General features: G+C 35.6%; 1 protein-coding gene across 29 annotated transcripts in view; it reads left to right on the forward strand.

Annotated features, from left to right (window-relative positions):
• Positions 1-205: 205 nt before the first annotated feature.
• BBX (BBX high mobility group box domain containing) overlaps positions 206-19965 on the forward strand; it is a 119286-nt gene continuing 99526 nt past the window's right edge. For 2 of the 29 annotated variants that reach the window (XM_087966500.1, XM_087966518.1), the window contains exons 1-2: positions 929-1130; positions 3818-3890. In XM_087966500.1, coding sequence (XP_087822626.1) covers positions 3829-3890 — 62 coding nt within the window. In that variant the 5' untranslated portion in view covers positions 929-1130; positions 3818-3828. Of the gene's footprint in view, positions 817-928; positions 1217-1942; positions 1997-2034; positions 2090-2329; positions 2381-2737; positions 2894-3817; positions 3891-8521; positions 8597-19965 lie in introns of those variants that run through there. The other 27 variants (XM_087966514.1, XM_087966503.1, XM_087966510.1 and 24 more) reach the window with 25 other exon arrangements.

Below are 19965 nucleotides of genomic sequence, written 5' to 3' on the forward strand. Positions count from 1 at the left end.
ACGTCAGTTAATGGACATTTGTATGCGCGTGTACGAGCGCTCGTTTCTTCTCAAGAGCCGAGTTCCCCCTTTCTCTTTTCTACCTGCGTCCCCGGCACCAAACTGCCCACAGGTCTAGAAAAGACCGATTTCTAGGTACGTGACCGCATTTGCGTGTATCTGCTCATGCACGCGCCGCGCGCGGGAGACCGTGTACGGGGCCGTATGTGTGCGCCTCCGTGCGAGTATAGTTGCGTGCGTTTTTCTCTTTGGGTGTAACAGGCGAGCTGTATGGCTGGCTAATCTGTCCTTCAGTCCGCGAGCCAATGGCAGGCTCTCTTCTATAAAAATGAATGTTTTCGGTCTCTGGCTTACATGTACTGTATGTGAAACCAGTGTGCGGTGGGCTCTGCTCAGAGCTTCTCTCTTCACTTTCACATAAAGAAACACTGAGTGATCGCTGCTGTTTAGCGCTCTCCCTCTCTTTCAGTCTTTTTTTTTCTCTCTCTCTCTTTCTCATACACTCACAAGTGGGAGGTAAGTGCCCCAGTCTCCCCCTTTTTTTCCCTGAGCGACTCTGGAGAAAAGGCTCCTCTTCCCAACACTTCCCTTTCTATTATTACTCACTTAAAAGCTTTGGGGCAACCCCCCAAGACTCCGTCAAGCAGCTCCGCCGCCGCCGCCAGCAGCGATAGCCGCCACAACCGGCGGGCTGGACTCTTGCGAGGAAGGCGCAGACCTTTTGACGTCCTTTACCTCTTGCTTCAATTCCCGTTCACTTTCCGCCTCAACGCTCGCCTGTCCCCTGAAACTTTGGATGGGGGAACCCGAGAGAAGGTCAGCGGATGGTGGGTTGGGGTTCCGTGGTGTGTGTCTGTGTGTCTGTGCGCGCGCGCCCGCCGGGATTGTGTGTTGGGGGGTGGGGGAGGTGGGAGAGGCGGAGGAAAGAGGTGAGTTGTAATGCAATGCATTAGGAGGAAAGGCGGCGCGGGAGGGGGGACAAGGGTAGGCCAGCCAGTGCCAGGCGGCGTTGGAAAAGCAGCACCTCTTTCACCGCGCAGAGACAGGAGCAGCCGCGGAGGGAGCGGAGGAAAATAAAATAAAAGCTGGCGCCCCACCGGAGGAATGAAAACAACCTTCCCTTTCTCCGGGTGTGTGTGTGTGTGTCTTGTCAGGGGCAGCAAGAAATGAAACTTAATTGTAAGAGTGGAGGCACGGAGCTGGTGGGGGCATGTTGGTGCGTTGATTTATTTGCGTTGCGTGGCTCGTGTTTTGTGTCAGAGTGGGCGGCCAGGGGGAAAGAGAGAAGCTGGGTGCAGGGCGGAAAGCCATCTAGCGGGGCTCAGTTTAGATTTATGAGTTAGAAATCGGCATTTTCCGGTACAGAATCATATCTTGCCATTACTTTCACTCCCTCTGTTCTGCCATACAAACAACAAAATGTGCAATTATTAGGCGATTCTTTTTTTAAAAAAGGGAGATAGTGCGACCCGAGAGGAAGAATAAAAGAGATTGTTGGGGGGTGGGGGAGGAAAGGACGTAGGAGGAGAGAGGCTGTGTCAGGATTTTGCATGAATGTGGGATTATGTTGTGTCAATAAGTTTAAGGTGGAGAGCGAGCGAGGCGGGGGGAGAGGAAGGCCTTGGCAGTTTAAAGTCCTATTTCTAAAGGTAAGTTGTAACGCCGAATGGTCGCGATGACAGAAAACTTGCAGATTATTTGCCCAGGAAGAAGAATATGTGTCTTGGAGGCGTTATTGAGGTTTCAACCAGCAGACGGGGTGGTAAACTGTTATTTGCTGCTGCGAGATCGGGTCGATGGTAAATTACAGAAATCAGACTTGCATCCTGCTCTCTTCTTCCTCCCTCTTCTCTCCTTCCTCCCGGGTGTTTTATGTGAAACTTGCATAGCTGGATCCAGCATCGGGGCTTTTTTCGGGAGGGGTGGGGAAACAAAACAAAACAGTTGAGCAAAAGGAGATGGAGACGGTCTCCTTAATCCCGGGATCTAGAAAGCGGTAGGTTTGTGTTAGGAATATCTCTGTAACAATCCGCTGCCGTTGAATGAGGAAGGTGAAATGAAACGGTGCAAAAAGAAGCTGAGGCAACATGTACGACCGAGGGGAGTGTGTATGTGTGTGTGTGTGTGTAGAAGGGGCTGGAGACAGAAAGGACAGAAACGCTGCCGTCCGTTTTCTTTTTTCTGCCGCGGGGGGGGGAATTGAGGGGGGGCGGGGAGAGCAATTACCCGGGTTGCGGTCATTCATGTCACGATCAGCGTTTGGTTCTTAATTGGTTCATTTATTTTTCATTTTCTGTTTTCCTTAAAAAAAGTGTAAGGGGAAAATTAGCGACTACTTGCCGGTAGATGTCGGAAAGTTTGTCAGAGACATGCGGGGCGGGTGAGTGTGGAAAGGAAAGATGCAGGCTTAGGACGATCACTTGGCCTGGGTTTTTGAAACCATTGCCTGCCCTACTCTTGACATGTTTAGATCCCTGCTCTCATCCCATGCACGGATGAGATAGGGACAGTTTATCACCCATCCAGACGCTTACTTATGTTTGGGGGATGTCTATGTGCGCGCACGTTTATATATCCCCTCCCCCTTTCCAATCCATCGGTCCCCAAACGTGTTAGAAGATGGAGCTAACACGGGATTCTGAGTTTCCATGTGGCTTCAGCAGCGGCACCTTTCTCCTCCTCCCCGGTGGCAGCAGCCGCGGGATCATAGCTTGGGCCTGCGCGGGGGGGGGAGGAGGAGCAGCAGGGAAGTAAGAGCAGCGGCAGAAGGGAGGTGTTTTCTGCCAGTGTGATTCACCAAATATCGCTGGGGAGGCAAAGGGTGTGGAGGAGGAAGATCGGGGCAGATCCTGTCTCTCTGCCTTCTCTCTTCTGCTTCACGCTCTCCTGCAAGGTGTTGTGTAGACTTCCCCAAGAAAGGTTGAGATTTATATATTGCATGACTGCCTTTCATTAAGCACCCCCCACCCCAGCAAGATGGACTCTTTTTCCTCACTCTCTTTCTCTGTGTCTTGTCAGCCTTTAAGATCGACATTTTGTAACTAAGATGCAAACTTGATGGTGACCAGAAGGGGAAAAAAAAAGAGAAAAGCCCTAGGTTTCTTCTTAGCTTCTCTCCATATTTAATAACCTTCTTGGTCACCCTCAGACCCCTCTGGCCCTGCCTACACTTTGCATGGTGGGGTAGGTGGCTAGTTGGGTGGGGGTGGTTTGCAAGCAAAAACTCTTTTCCTTTTCTGTGGGCTGGTGGGAGTCAAATCTTTGTTATTTTTTTCCTCTTTGGATTTTCTTGGTGAGAAAAAGGGAACAGGGATTTTAATCAGGAAGTATGCTACAATGTTTCTGCTTCTCCTCTGTAGATCTCTAATCTACAGTTTGGATTCCAGACTAGATTTTATTTGGTCTATGATGGTGATGTAGTTTAAATATATATACATCCCTGATTGAACAATTACATGTGCACATCAAGGGGATTTCCTTCCTGTTTGGATTCTTATTTCAATGTGAGTTCAACTTTCTTGGTATTTGCCATCTTGGATATATTAAATATAGTGGCCCAAGAGAGAGTGAAGGAAAAACAAAAATAAGTCATCCTTCTGATTGCTTAGTCCCAGTGTCCTTTTATAAGCATGATGCTTTTTTTGTTAGTTGTTTAGCTTTCCACTTTTTATTTTCTCAAGGCACACAGTGATTCACTTTTTAATATCAACTTCATGTTTGTGGGGGGAGTTAAAAGATGAAGCAAAATAAGTTGTAAGTTTGGGGTTCCATCATTTTTGCTACAGTATTGATATTTCTCTTATTTAATATTTTCTAGGTCATTATCACATGTCAAAGGTTTGGCGGCAGTTTAATTTTCCTGCCCTTGTAATTTTCATTTACCATCCCAGGTAAGTATGTAAACTGAATATACAAATTACTGATAATAATAAGATAAAATCTGTCATTTGGGGTCAGAGCTGCCTTATCACATTGTAGTTCTTCATAAAACATGTCTCCTGTTAGCACTGGCAGCAAATGTAAGAATATGCACTTTATGTACAATATGTGTGAGGTGAATTTCCTTGTTACTATGGAGTGTTAATACAGAAATTAGATTTTGTTGAAAACTTGTTTCCAATAAATATTTTAAACATAGAAATTTAGAAAATAATAATCACAGAAAATTCTAAACACTTAAAATTTTTAAGAGATAAAGCTCTCTTCCCAAAGAATTTTTGTTTGTTTATGTGATTAATATTTTGTAACAAATGCCATAGATTATTAAAATAAGCAAAAGAGTTATACAATAAAGTGTTTCACAAGTATAACTAGTTGAAATGGTAATAATAATTTAAAAGTTATGGATTAAAAAAAATGTGTTTTAGAACTGGGGAATAAGTTCATCTGATTTTAAAATTCAGATATTCTATACAACACTGATGCTTACTGAAATTTAATTTGTCTTTTTAATATTAATTTTAATTAGTTATTTTTGTTGTACACATAAAAGCTGAGTATTTCTCCCATAGTACTAATACCTAAGTATCCCTACGATGATATATATAATAGATGCCATTCTTATAAATAGGTTAGTGTAATAACTTAGTTGTGACTTCATTCACTCAATATTAGGATGTATGTCTTTTTGGAACTTGGGAAAATTTCATCTCTAAGTCCAATTTACTTTTTTCCCCTATAGTTTAATTTTCCAGATTTTAAATATCTTTATATCTCTAAAGCTCTGTCTCATTGGTAGTGACACTGGGCAGCATACAACAAAAATGGGAATAAAATGTAAAAAACCCTCATTCATTATTAAAAAGTTTTAAAAGTATAAGGCATACATTAGATTAGCTGGATTAGCTAGTCAACTCAAAATCCCACTGGTCCCCTAAGATGACAGAGCCAGGTTTTGAGGAACTTACTGGAAAGTAAGTAGCTATGGAACTGAGCAATGTTCCATAAGGAGGACATGGCAAAGAAGGCATGCCTCCTCGGGCCCACCAAGTGTAATTCCTTAACAAATGGGATCCATAGCACATTTTTTTTCTGCTGGATTTGAAGGGCAGATGTAATTGAGGTGAGCAGTAACTCAGATAACCTGGCCCCATGTCATGTAGGGTTTAAAAGTCAAAAATAAAACTTTGAATTGAACCTTGAAGCAGACTAGCAACCAATGCAGTTCATAGACCAGAAGTGTATGAATTGGTATCCTAGGAGCACATATAACTGATCCAATGCATTTTGCACCAACTAAAGTTTCTGGATACTCTTTAAGGGCAACTCCATATAGAATACATTACAGTAATCCATATGGGAGGTGACTATGGGATGAGTGACTGAGCAGAGCCCTCTAATTCATTAATGTGCACCGTTGGTAAATAAAACAAAATTGTGCAAAAGCCATCCTACCCATGACTGCCACTAGCTTTAGCAGGAGTTGTAAGTCCAGAAGGGCTGCCAGGTTGCACACTGGGTCTGTCTAGGGTGTCCAACCCCAGCACTAAAGATGTTATAGTCCTAGAATTTGCAAGGCCCCAACCCTAAAGATTCTCTGTCTTGTTGGGTTAAGCTGAAGCCTATTTTTCCTCATGCAGACCTCCATATCCACCAGAATATTCACCACATTGCTTAATTTTCCACTATTAGAAATAGTAATAATAATTATTAATAATTATTAGAACATGGCATCTATAGGAATACTAGTTGTATTTTAGGTCCTACAGTTTTTTTAATGTTTATTTATGTACCTGTATTTATAGCCTGTCCCAATCTTGAGAGACTCAGGATATATAAAAAAAGGTCTGAACAACAAAAGTGAAAAGAAGTTCACAAAATTAAGGCATCATCAAAAGATCATCAATAAACATGGGTGTTTCTGAGATTAGATATTCTAAACTAAGGCCAAACCCACATTGAATAAAATTGATTTGATCTGCTTACAAAATATCAACCAAGTTGGGCCTTTTAAACTTCTCTAGTAGGTACTTCATAAAGTGGACAGCCCTGGGAAATCCTATTACTTGGTCCATGCCCCACGAACTTTGTACAGAGGTGAGAATTGTGGCAGACCCTCTCTTTTTATTGTTAGATCAGACTTGCAGTCTTTATTCTGCATCACGTTGCTTGATATATTATTGATATGCCTTATTAGGGACTATGTGAATTTGGCTCCATACCTAAATGTTTTTAAAAGGTCTTAGTAGTTCACTCTTACATGAATGGATGCTCATATTTATTTTGCCATTTTAAATAGGTTATGCAGTTGTTTTGGGTAATGAATAGTTCCACTTTTTCTTTTTTCTTTTTCTTAATTTTTTTATTTTATTCAGAACAAAGTTAAACTACATAATCCAAGAAGACCTAAAAGAAAAAAAAACACAAAGCAATCCGAACATTAAAAAAGATGCATCAGAACTTATACATATTATCCCCTATAGTTGCATACTGATTAATATATTATTACAACATCAGTTCCCACCCCTTGCGAAACGGGCCACCCTAAATTTTTAAATTATTAAATCTATTAACAACTTGATGACTTATCTTCTATATGTTATAGTAGTGACAAAGTAGTTAAGGAAAAACAATAATAGTAAAAAAGAACAAAATTAAAGTTTCAAAACTCTCTGTTAACAAACTATTATTTTAATCTACTTGTAGAAAATTTACCATGGCACCTTAACAATCCTGAATCATCCCAAAAGTCATAAATAGATTGTCCTGGGTCAAAAATCTATATTTGTTTCTTAATATCTTGTCAATTGTAGTATTATTAAATTTAATAAATTCAGTCTCCAGAATAGGTCTATCTTCAAGAGCAAGCAGAAGTAGTTACTAGTTAACTAATAAATCCATCCAGTCTCCCTTTATCTGCATCCCTCTTCCAAAAACTTATGATACACAATATGATGTGGTTTAATGATTATGTATTAGAAATATCTCATCTCTGTTATAGAAATTTGTTCAGATTCCCTACTACAATATTCTGGCATAAAAAAATCCTTCTACCTCATAGCAGTAGTAAGATAATGGATGTTCAAATCCCTTAATATACAATTACATTAAAATTCTATGCCTCATATGAAGTATGATGATGTAGGAAGGCAAATTGCTTTGTCTTCTTTTACATTGTTGTATTACTGCAGTTTTAAGAAAGTGATGAATACAGAAAACTATACTGTAAGTAATATTTATTGTCCTGACTACCATGGTATACACACACACACACACACACACACACACACACGTATATCTTCATTTATTATGCATTATAAATATGCAATTGTATCAAAGCCTTATAGGTTTAAAACTTCTTTGAACAAACTATCATAGGTTAGTTTTTAGAGGCAACTTAGGGTTTAGTAAAAATAAATGTAATTTTTAAAGACAGTGCTGAAGTAATTTATTGTAAATTTGCATTCTAAGTTGTAAATGTCCAGAATCTCAAATATATACAACTAGTCCTCAACTTATAACCATTCATTTAGTGATTGTTTGAAGTTACAACGGCACTGAAAAAAGTGGCATAACCATTTTTCACACTACTATTGCAGCACCCCATGGTCACATGATTAAAATTCAGACTCTTACCAACCGCTGAATATTTATAACAGTTGCAGTGTCCCAAGTTCATGTGATCACATTTTGCAACCTTCTGACAAGCAAAGTCAGTGGGGAAACTTGATTCACTTAACAACTGTTTTACTAACTTAATAACTGCAATGTTTCACTTAACAACTTGTCAAGAAAGGTTAGAAAATGGGTTAAAATTAACTTAATAACTGTCCTACTTAGCAACAGAAATTTGGGGCTCAATTATGGTTGTAAGTCGAGGACTTCCTGTATATCATCACATCTTTGAGTACACGTTTTCAAGTCAAGATACTGAATTGTTATTAGTAGTTTTAATAAGTTTGGATTTAGGTAAACATTATTTATTTATTTATATCCCATCTTTATAACTTTTACAAATAACTCAAGGTAGCATACATATCCAATATGCCTTCCTCCTCCTATTTTCTCCACAGCAACCCTGTGAGGTGAATTAATAGCAGAACTATCAACTAAATTCCAGTATTGACTTGATCTTTACATCTTTTATACTATGTTTGACTTGAATACATAAGGTTCATCTTTCAATTAAACTTAACCATGTGGAAAGCATGGTTAAGTTTGACTCAAATTCAAAGCTATTTGAGACTACAATTAATGAATGCAGATTGACTTTATTCTACATATGTTCATTTGGCAGAATATACTAAATTAGTATCCTTAGGGTATTTAAATAAAATCCAGATAAATGCAGGTGTTTGTAAATAGGTAACTAGAATTGATAATTGTTTAGCTACTTTACAGCAGAGCTGCTTTTTAAAAGAGCTTTTTGATCTTGACTGTTGATGAATTCAAACATAGTGACTGGTGGAGATTGTTTTTGCACACTTGCAGCTAGTGTACAGTACCTCCTACTATTTTTCGTTAGCCAATAAGATGGTAAAGTTATCCAGGGCTTAATTAAATCCTGTCTTAATTACTGCAGGAAACAATCCTTGAAAAGGTTCTACAAGTAGTAATTAGTTGAAAAAGTGACAGCTAGGCTGCTGTCCCATACAAGGTACAAGAAACTTATTTTCATCTTTAATACCCTAAAGGTTCAACAATAGCCTAAATTAAAGGTGAAGCTTAAAGTACAACTAAACTATGTTTTTATTTATAAACTTGCCAGTAATCATAATCTGCAGGAGAGGTCTTACTGACAATTTTCCTAGTATCGGATGCTTGTTCTGTTTTTATTTATTAAATTCATATGTTTATTTTTGTTAGAAGCTCAAGGTGGCACGCAATGTTTCCTCATCTCATTTCCAATAACAATGATCCTGTGAGGTGTGTTGTGCTATCAGGCTGGGCGAAAGGGCTTTCTTCTATACTGCTTCTGGGTTCTCAGTTGGTCCGTTCTATCTTCCAGTTAAAAAAAATATCTAGAAAGATAATTCCAAAGGTCAAAATGTTAGTTATCAGTTAGTTTAGGAACTCTTTGTTTTGTTTGCTACTTTGTGGGTTCATTGGAGCCAAAATAGATTATTAATGGAATAAATTAATAATGTCAATAAAGTTACAGTTTTGAAGCACTTCAGATGTTATGTTCACATTGCACAAATGATGCTCCTTAGTTCAGTGCAACTTTCATCAGGTATAACTGACAAAGACCGGCATTCTTAGTAATGTATTAAGAATTATATTTTATCATATCTGGGGATGTTGAATTAGAAAGGCTGTGAATGCATAAGTTGTATTTGTCTGAATATTATAATCCATCATAGTTCATAGAGAAGACGTCTATACTAATCAGAGATCTGTCATCCATATTTAAAAGCAGGGACCATTATGTAATACTACTTTGATGCTCAGTAACAAATTAATGCAAAAACTCTGGAAGCTTCTTTCTTTTACAGCATGTGATTCATGTTATTTTACTTAACCGGGAGAATTGTTTTCTAAGTCTGAATGTTTGTGCCTGGAAGATTCATTCAGCCTCTTAAAAAACTATACAAGACTTCTGGGAGACATCATCTGTTGATCTGGTGTGAAGTACTATCAGTATGTTGATGATACTCAGTTATACATTGACACCCAGTCAAGCTGAAAATGCTATTAAAATCCTGAACCAATGACTGGAGATTAGTAGTGATTAAATTCTCCCAGGTCAGAGTTGCTGTTTATCAACAAATATCTGGTGGCTTTGGTACAAGTAATTATTCCTGGCAGAGTTGCAGTTCTCCCCTGAAAAGGTAATTTGTGACATGGGAGTTCTATACAGAATTCCTCTCCTTGTATTGTGCACTAGAGTAGTGGTGGCCCCAACCTATGGAATAGTGTGCCACATAAACAGTTGCAGCCCGATCCTACCTAACATTTTGCAAGATTGTGAAGACCTATTCCATGGTCCCTTTGGCCTTGATGGATGACATATTTAGGAATTATGTTTTTGTTGATACTCATTTGGTTGCTTTTATTGCACATCATCAAACTTGATTTACATAGTGATTCATGGATTGTGTGGAAAAAATACATTATCAGGTGAATTAATTCCATTCAAAATCATGAATCAGATGTCAAGAATACAATAATGTACAAACATTTATAAGTTGGGATTCTGTTTCCTATTTTTGGTTTTGCTGTCTACCACATCTAAGTTAAATGCCAGATACTTCAATCAGAGACTTTGAAAACACGATGAAGATTCTCTAAGTACAGTTACAATTTCTGGGTCATACATGAATACAACCAGTATCAGTGATCAGAATGGAACATGTTAGAAACTAATTCAGCACCTGTCAGGTAAGATGGGAAATTTCCCCTGCTTTAGAATATCCCAGACTTGATCCTGACTCTTTAGGTAGAGCAATTGGTTAATTGATTCAACACTAGCCTGCTTTCAGACTGTCCCCAGAAGCCTATTTCTTTTTCTAGTGTGCTCATCTCCCTGCACAGAGCTGGCTTTGCCTGCAAACAGTTAACCCTGACAATAGCTCTGTGTCTACTGCAGATAGAAAAGAGCAGCAGGAGTCATAGTAATTTAATGCAATAGATCCATAGAAAATAATTGATGGATATTGTTCTGTTGGTCGTGGGGAGAAAAACAATACTGTTTATTTTCAAGTTTAATTGAATATTCAAAAATACAGCATGCTTTGCTATGTGCAAGGTGGACCAGAAAGATTTTTATGGGCCTCAGCAGTGTAATTACTTTGTATTTACTGATGAAGTGAAATATACAGGCTTGCACTGTTATGTAATAATTATGGAGAAATCATTTGGGCATGTGCAGACAGTAAAGATAAAACATGGGAAGCATAAGAGCGAGTGTAATCAATCCCTGTGGAGATGACAAGGTCATCATCTGGTACAATATTCCAAGTTCTGTACATGACTCTTAGCAGAAAATGTAAGCATTCATTTTGAAACATCCCTTGGAGGAGAGCAAGGGTGGACTTAAATGGGCGGTTAGCTGCAAAATACGTACCAATTGTACTACTGGACAATACAATTAAGCATGAGTGTCAGTGGCAACAATATTCTATGAGGCTATAAATGAGGGATAGTAACTGAAAAAAATAGCATGTTGGGGACCTTATCCAGATTATCCACAAAGGATGGCTACAATTAATGATACAATTTATCCTAAATTTTAATCGTTTTTCTACTAGATTTGAAGCTGGTATTATGTCCATATAGGTTGCACACAATAAATGCAATTCAGGCACTTTGTTACATTCTAGGCTAGAATATATATTGAGCTTCAACTGGGAACAGTACCTGTCTGATCGTGTCTGTATTGGAAGCTATAGCCAATAGCAAAAGTTTGGCTATCCCCACAGTCACATGATCACAATTCAAATAATTGGCAACTGGCTCACAATTACAAAAATCACAGCATACTATGGTCATATGGTCACTGTAACCCTCATTGCTATTTTCCATTTTTTATTGATTTAGATTTTCACCCCATACGATAAAAGACACATTTAAAGAAAAAAAAGGAAAAAGAGAAAAAATACAGAACCCCCCCCCCTAAAGTTAGGGAAATATGAATTACTTCCAATCTTCTTTTCAACAGATAATTACAATCTTATTGTTCTTCCTCCCTCTTAGATGTTATACAATCTCCTTCAGCCTCTCATTTAATCTTTTTTTAAATCTTCAACTTCATAAATCCATTTCACTCCTTTCTGCTTTCAGCAAAAAGCCTATATAAGGAATCTTTCAGAAAAGTTTTTGCTGTTTTCTTTTGTCTGATCAAACAGGTCAGTTTTGCCATTTCTGCAAATTCTGAAATTGTCCTTTTTTCTAATTAATTTCTTATTTTTATTTTTTAAAAAACATCTCTTTTGGTGAACAATGTGGTTCTAGGTTTTTACATTTCAGTACAAACATGACCATAGTTACATATTCATTTTTTGTATTCAATTTCATCTCGTATTATTATTTATTCCATGTTCCTTTAAATATTCTCAAATATTTTTAAATTCATTACACTTATTTTATCCAATTCCAATTCATATCATAACATTTCATTTTTCTTTAAATATTTTCATATCTTGTTTTACAATATTATTTAAGATTCTTATTTCATTTCTTTATTCATTAAACATATTTACTCTTATCTGTCACATTTGCAATTTTATTACATACTATTATTCCATTCATTGTTCACTATGTTCCATCCTAATTCTAATAATCCAAAAGTTGTCCCCTTTAATTATCAATTCGAGTTTGCCACCCCTTTACCTTATACATTCCCCCAATTTATTATCTTTAAATCCTTATAAAGATTAACCATAATATAGTCATTTTTTAATTATCACATTCTACATTAATAACAATAATCTCCTAACTGCTAAATATCACATATGCATATATATATTTGAATCAGATTCCGCATGGTATTCTTTTACTTAATTACATTCTAAATCATCTATTTGTTTCAAAAATATTGCTCTATTCAGTTAATTTTAGAAACTGATAATCGTCTTTCCATTACAGTTCTCATAGCTCATTTTAACTTTATTCATCGCTTTATTAAATATCAATTAATATACTTAGAATAAATTCCCATTTCCATATCTATTTCAATTAAATCTATATATAACAATAATCCTTAGAAAAAAAATACCAGTTCCACTCTTTTCTATTTTTAAATCTATATTCTTGTTATATCACCACACATTACCTTGCAGAATCCCCTTTCCTGTTTTCTACCCATTGTCTCTCATCCTCCTGATTATATAATTTCTTTTCATTTTTGTTTTCTTTCTGCTTCCCATCATTTTCTGGTCCTTTCTCTTAATTCCCCTTTTATCCTTTATTATTTCCCTCCATTTCTTATTCCAATTATTTGTTTTATTCCCCTCCCTCTCTTGATTTTTTCTCTGTAATTCCCTTTTCTGTTGCTTCCTTTTCCTTTGTTTAATTTTCCAAACAATTCCCCTTTTCATTATCACATCAAACCAAGTTTTTAGCTTTAATTCTCTCCCCCCCCCCCCTTTTAATGTTAATTGTTCCACTTGTTCTTTAAGTCTGGTTTCCTCTTTTCTAACTCCTCCCCCTCTGGTTCTCTTTGTTCTTCAATCTGCGTCGCCGTTTCTAATTTTTGTAGTGTAATACTGCACATTTCCAAGCTTTCATCATCCTTCATATTTTGTGGTTCCAATTTTATTTCCACACATAATTCTCCCATTTCGTACACTTCTTCTTCTTCCCTCCCTTTCTTTAATATTTATGTCCAATCCACTTGTCCAGTAGTTTATTACAACCAGCGTCTCTTATATTTAATTTCAACAGTCAGTGTCCATAAGTCTTTGTTTACAGGTGTTTTATGTGGTCATGTTTTCTATGTGGACTGACTTTTCTAATTCATGGTCCGTATGTCCTAATGAAAAGAATTCTGGTTTCTTTGCAATATGAATCCTTAAAATCCTTTGCACCATTGTTTAAATTCATACCCATAATTTCTTAGCTTTCTCACAATTCCACCTTGATAAAATGTCCCTCATGCTTTTCACATTTCCAACACTACTTTGAAACACCTTTATATATTTTTTTATAATTTCTCTGGTTTCGTATACCAATGATGCATTATTTTATTAAAAATTATCTTAAATAATACAGTGTAAATTTAATCCCAGTTACACACATTCTCCCAAGAATAATCTTTATTATATCCAAAACCAATAGCTCATTTTGTTTTTTCAAATCTTAACAAGAGTTTATACATTTTTGCTATTATGTGTTCATCATCATGGATGTATAATTTAATTTCAAATTCCATTTTGTTTTTTTAAATTCCAATTGTCTTTTTGTCCATATTAAATCTTTTTTTTTTAATTGTACATATGAAAAATACTGAAAACTGATTTCTGCAGTCAGTTATTCTCTTGAGATCATCTTAATTTCTTCATCCCTTATGTATTAATAAGTCTTGATATGTTAGCCATTTCTCTCTATCTGCTGTTTCTCTTCAATATAATACTTCCTTTGCTGAGGTCTGTAAAGATACTTCAGGCACAATCTGGGCTTGTAATTTATTCTATATCCTCAATATGTCACTTCTCACATAGTAATTTCTAAAATCCACATTTTAACTTTATTGTACCATAAAAACCTATGCTAACCAAACCTCTTGTTATGACCCTCCAATTTCTCCACTCTGGCTTCCAACAATCAAAGTCAGCAAGCAAAGTCATTGACAGTTTATCTGTCTATCTATCTATCTATCTATCTATCTATCTATCTATCTATCTATTATCTATCTATTTATTTATTTATTTGATTTGTCAATCACTTACAAGATAACAGGTGAAAGTATAAACATAGTTATGAATACATGAGATGGATACGTATAAGAAAAATAAAAAGAAACAATAGGACAGGGATGGTAGACACGATTGGTGCGCTTATGCATTCCCCCTACAGGCCTCTTAGGAAAGGGGTGAGGTCAATAGTAGATAGTATAAGGTTAAAGATTTTGGGGAAGAAACCACAGAGTCAGGTAGAGTATTCCAGACATTGACCACTCTGTTGCTGAAGTTGTATTTTCTGCAATCAAGTTTGGTGCAGTTAACCTTGAGTTTGTATCTATTGTGTGCTCTTGTATTGTTATGGTGGAAGCTGAAATATTCATTTACTGGTAGGACATTGCAATGTATGATTTTATATATTATATTTAGATCGGACCGAAGGTGGCGTAGTTCTAGATTTTCTAGGTCTAGAGTTTCAAATCTGGTGGCATAAGGTATTCTGCAATGAGTAGAAGAGCAGAGAACTCTTGTGAAATATTTCTGGACTTTCTCAACTGTGTTAACAATCCAATGATCATCATTTGCATCCTTCTGCTAGCTGACAAGCAAAGCCGATGACTTGCGATGTGCTGACTTACAATGGCAGTTCTAGTTGCAGTTATTAGGTGAATCCTGCATGGCCATTAGGTCAATGTCACATGATCAGATGACCTTGCTTGCCAGAAACTAGCAGAAGGATGTAAATGACATTGCATCTAATGGCCATGCAGGACATGTGACATTGCATCTAATGGCCATGCAGGATTCACCTAATAACTGCAACTGGAACTGCCATCGCAAGTGCAGTCACATGTCATTGCACTTTATAACCATTCTGCTTAATGACAAGAGTTTCTGGTCCAAATTGTTGTTAAGTGAGGACTACCTGTAAGTTTCACTTACTGATTGTACAAAGAAACAAAAATGATTTATTTTTAACTTCTTCTATAGCAGAGTAAATATGGCTACTTTAGAACAGGTTTAGATTATGTAGATACAGTATTTTTTATTCCATATTTTTTATATGGAATATAAAATTTATATCTTTATAAATAACCCAAGGCAGTGAACACACCTAATACCACTTCTTCCTCTTATTTTCCCAACAACAACAATTATGTGAGCCAAGTTGTGTTGAGAGAGCATAACTGGTCTAAATCCCTCAAATGGCTTGTATCCCTAAGGCAGAACTGGAATTCATGGTCTCATGGTTTCTAGCCTAGACCGAACTGGCTTAGGTGAGAAAATAATTTTTTGATGAAGCATTGCCACTGTACAATGTATAGACAATGCTTCTATGTTGTTGTTTTTAAGGGAAAAACCTGTTTAAACCTACTTAGATTACATGGCAGGAAACCAAAATAAATGTGATGGAGTTTAAAACAATTAAAATATCTAGAATCCTATACATGCTTTCCTTAAAATCTTACAAAAGACAATTATATCTTGATTCTGCGATGGATGTATATGCAGTACAATAAGTTGCAATTAACTGGCCTTTTGTGTGGAGAAGAGATATTCCATATTTGGAAAGTTAGCCGGTTCTCTAGAGCAAAATTTTTGAGTTGGGGATTGTGCATATTTTAAAGTGGTCAAAAGGAAAAGAAACTCTGATTGCATGAGTGAAAGTATGTCTGTGCATTACTATTTATTCAGCTGTATAAAAAATATGCCTCCAATTCAAATTTTCTGAATTTTTATATGCCCTAATAGTATCAGAGCTTCAGGAATTTGATTGAAGTAGTGGCATAATTGCAGAAAAAAATGAATAATTTCTTAGTTTATTTATTAATGGGGCCAGTTGAGTAATATTAATCTAAATTATCTAAAAGCCTAATCCTGCTGTATATAAATGCCATAAACCTTGGCTCATTTTCTCATACTTTGGTTTTCATCATGCATTCTTTAGGGGCACAATTTATGAGAATGTCCTTTAAAAAAGTCATTGATACCTATTAGTTTGGAAAAAAGTTTCAAAACTATTTTTTTTTTTAAATTTTATTGGTTTTTAAAAACAAACATAAACAAACAAAACATAAAAACATCAAGCTATCTTCCATAGGTGTACATACAGTGTGCCGGTTGGTTTACAGATTGTTTTGTGCTTCCATTTCGTAGTCTTCAATTACAATTACATTACATATAATCTCATATTGTCAATCAAAAATTAAATACCTTAGTATCATTATTAATCATTTGGCTATACTTTTATTCATTCATGTTTTACAAGATAACCATAATTTACTTAGTTTATTTTATAACAGTTCATATTATCATCCCAAATCTATCCTAAAATCATTTTGTAGATATAATAAGAAAGAAGGACATCTTTATATATTTATTATTTTCTAAAAGTCTACATATTTCATTACTGTACTTTATTGTCTAACCATTGATAGAAAAGATCCCAAATTTTATAAAATTGTTTATCCTCTTGTTCTCTTAATTTCAAATGTCAATCTACTCATTTCAGCACATTCCAATATTTTCTTAATGATTTCCTCCTGCGATGGTATTTTCTCATTTTTCCAGTTTTTAGCAAATAGAATCCTAGCCACTGTTAATACATTTACAATCAGGTATTTCAAGTCTTTACTATATATTTCAGGTAAAATTCCCAATAAAAATATCTCTGGTTTCAAGTCAATATGATTTTTTGTCATTTTTTCCAACCACATGTGGATTTTAGTCCAGTATTTTTTAGCATCTGCACAAGTCCACCACATATGGTAATATGAGCCAGGTGTCTGATGACATTTCCAACATTTTTCAGATTTGTTCTTGAACATTCTTGCTATTCTTGTTGGGGGGAAATGCCACCTGTAAAACATCTTATACACATTTTCTTTATATGCTGTTGACATTGTCATTTTATAATTTTGAGACCACAATTTTTGCCATTTCTCTAAATCAATCCCATATCCAAAATTCTTCCCCCAAGCAATCATAGTTTCTTTAACTTGTTCTTCTTCTAGTTTAATTTCTAATAAATATCCATGCAATTTTTTAATCACCTTTTCATCAGTACCTGTCAAAATCTTATCTAAGTCAGTCAGTTTATCATAGAAACCTTCTGTTTTAGAATCTTTATCATACCTTGAATGTATTTGCGCATATGAGAACCAATTCATCTTTATACCTTGTTCCTCTAGTTTTTGCATAGATTTAAGTTCACCCTTTTCATTCAATATTTCACCATATCTAACTGTTCCTTTTTGTATATTATAGGATACGAAAATGCTTCAATAGTCGATAACCAGACTGGAATTTTCAAATAACATTGTCTTTTAATCTTCTCCCAGTTTAACCACAGAGACTCCCGTATATAATGTCTTCTAAAATACCCCTGTGTTTTAGTTCCTTTATACCATAAAAAAGCATGCCACCCCAACAACAAATCATGTTCTTCTAATGTCAACAATCTAGTATTTCTTAGTGTTATCCATTCCTTAACCCACATCAGATTTGTAGCTTGGCAGTACAACTCCCAATTAGGCAAACCAAATCCTCCTCTAATTCTAGCATCTTGCAAAAGTTTTAACTTTATTCTTGCTTTCTTACCTTGCCATATATATTTCAACACAATTTTATTTAAATCTTCAAAGTAGTCTTTTCCAAGCATAATTGGAATTGTTTGAAACAAATATAAAATTCTGGGTAATATATTCATCTTGATTGTTGAAATTCTCCCTATTAGTGACAGTTGTAAATTTTCCCATTTCGCCAAATCTAGCGCTATCTGCTGTTTAATATAATTATTCTCTTTTAATGAACTACATCTTGCTGTCAAATATATCCCCAAGTACTTGATCTTATTCGTGACCTGAATTTTCAATAGATCTGCCAGTTCTTCCTTTTGTCTTAATAGCTTATTCTTTGTCAAAATCTTTGTCTTAACTTTATTTACTTTCATACCAGCCACCTTTCCATATGTCTCTATCTTTTCTATCAATTTTGATGCTGTTTCTAAAGGGTCTTCTAAGATGAAAACCAGATCATCCACAAATGCTTGCAGCTTAAATTTTTCCTTTTTGATTTTCATTCCTTTTATATTCTTTTCATCTCTAATATTTCTGTTCAACACTTCCAAAGTTAACACAAACAACAGAGGTGATAGTGGGTACCCTTGTCTTGTTCCTTTTCTTATATTAATAGAGTCTGTCAGTTTTCCCTCTATCATTACCTTTGCCGTTTGCTTATAGTATATAGCTTCTATTGCTTGAATAAATTTTCTAGCAAAACCCATCTGTTCCAACAGTAAAAACATGAATTGCCAATTCACATTATCAAATGCCTTCTGTGCATCTAAAAATATCAGAGCCATTTGTTTTTCAGGATGTGCCTCGTAGTATTCCAAAGTATCCAAGATTACTCTCATATTGTCTTTAATTTGTCTCTTTGGCAGAAATCCATTTTGATCAGGATGGATAAAATTATTTAAATATTTTTTAAGTCTTTCTGCCAATATTGAAGCAAAGATTTTATAATCTGCATTTAGTAGAGAAATGGGTCTATAGTTCTTAATTTGTAATGGGTCGGCCTCCTCTTTTGGAATAAGTGTAATATAGGCTTCTGACCATGATTTGGGTATCTTCTTCTTTAACATAACTTCATTCATAACTTCTAGCAATGGAAGATTCAACTATTCTTGTAATGTTTTATAAAATTCTGCCGGAAGTCCATCTGGACCTGGTGCCTTTCCATTATTTTGCTTCTTGAGTGCTTCAGTTAGCTCCATCATTGTTATATTGCTTTATAACATTTTTTTAGTCTCTTTAGGTATCTGAGGTAAATTAGCATTCTGTAAGTACTGCTTAACTCTTTCCTCATCAATATTCTCTTGCATATATAATTTCCCATAGAAGTCTCGAATGATTTCCTTTTTCTCTTTGCTACCATGGCAAACTTGGCCTTGGTCATCTGTTAATTGCAATATTTTCCTTGATTCTTTCTCCTTTCTCAATTTGTATGCTAACCATCTACTTGGTTTGTTTGCGTCTTCAAAGTAGTTCTGTTTAGCACCTCTAATTTTCTGTGCTAATTCTTCTTTTTCTATTTGACCCATTTTGTGTTTAATTATATCCATTTTTAGCTTGATGTTCTTTTTCTGTGGCATTTTCTGTAGCTCTTTTTCAAGTCTTTTATGCTCATCCTCTAGGGCCTTAGAGGCTAGCCTTTTCATAGTATTCCTTTTCCTTGTATAATCTATTATCAAGCCTCTAACATATACCTTCATTGTATCCCAAACATTCTGAATTGATGTATCTTCTTTTTTATTTTCTCTAAAGAAAAAAGCCAATTCTTTCTCCATCCACTGTGTGAAGTCTTTTTCCTTTAAAATAGTATTATTTAACATCCATCTAGATCTTCTTTTTTGTCCTTTCCATTTAATTGTCATTGGATTGTGATCTGCCCAAGTACTTGTTTCAATATTTATTTCTTGAATGTTAGATATTAATTCTGTTGACATCCATATCATATCTATTCTGGACCATGATAAGTGTCTATTTGAATAGAAGGTGTATTGTTTAGTTTTAGCATTTCTTTCACTCCATGTATCTTTTAAGTTTATTTCATCTACCATTTTAAAAAAAGATTTAGGGAGAGTCTTTCTGTTTTGCTTTATTGTTTTCTGTGCTGTATAGTC

Source organism: Notechis scutatus, chromosome 5 (assembly GCF_049901735.1).
Source record: "Notechis scutatus isolate UNSWTSFEM ecotype Mainland chromosome 5, rNotScu1.2, whole genome shotgun sequence".
Taxonomy (NCBI): Eukaryota; Metazoa; Chordata; class Lepidosauria; order Squamata; family Elapidae; genus Notechis; species Notechis scutatus.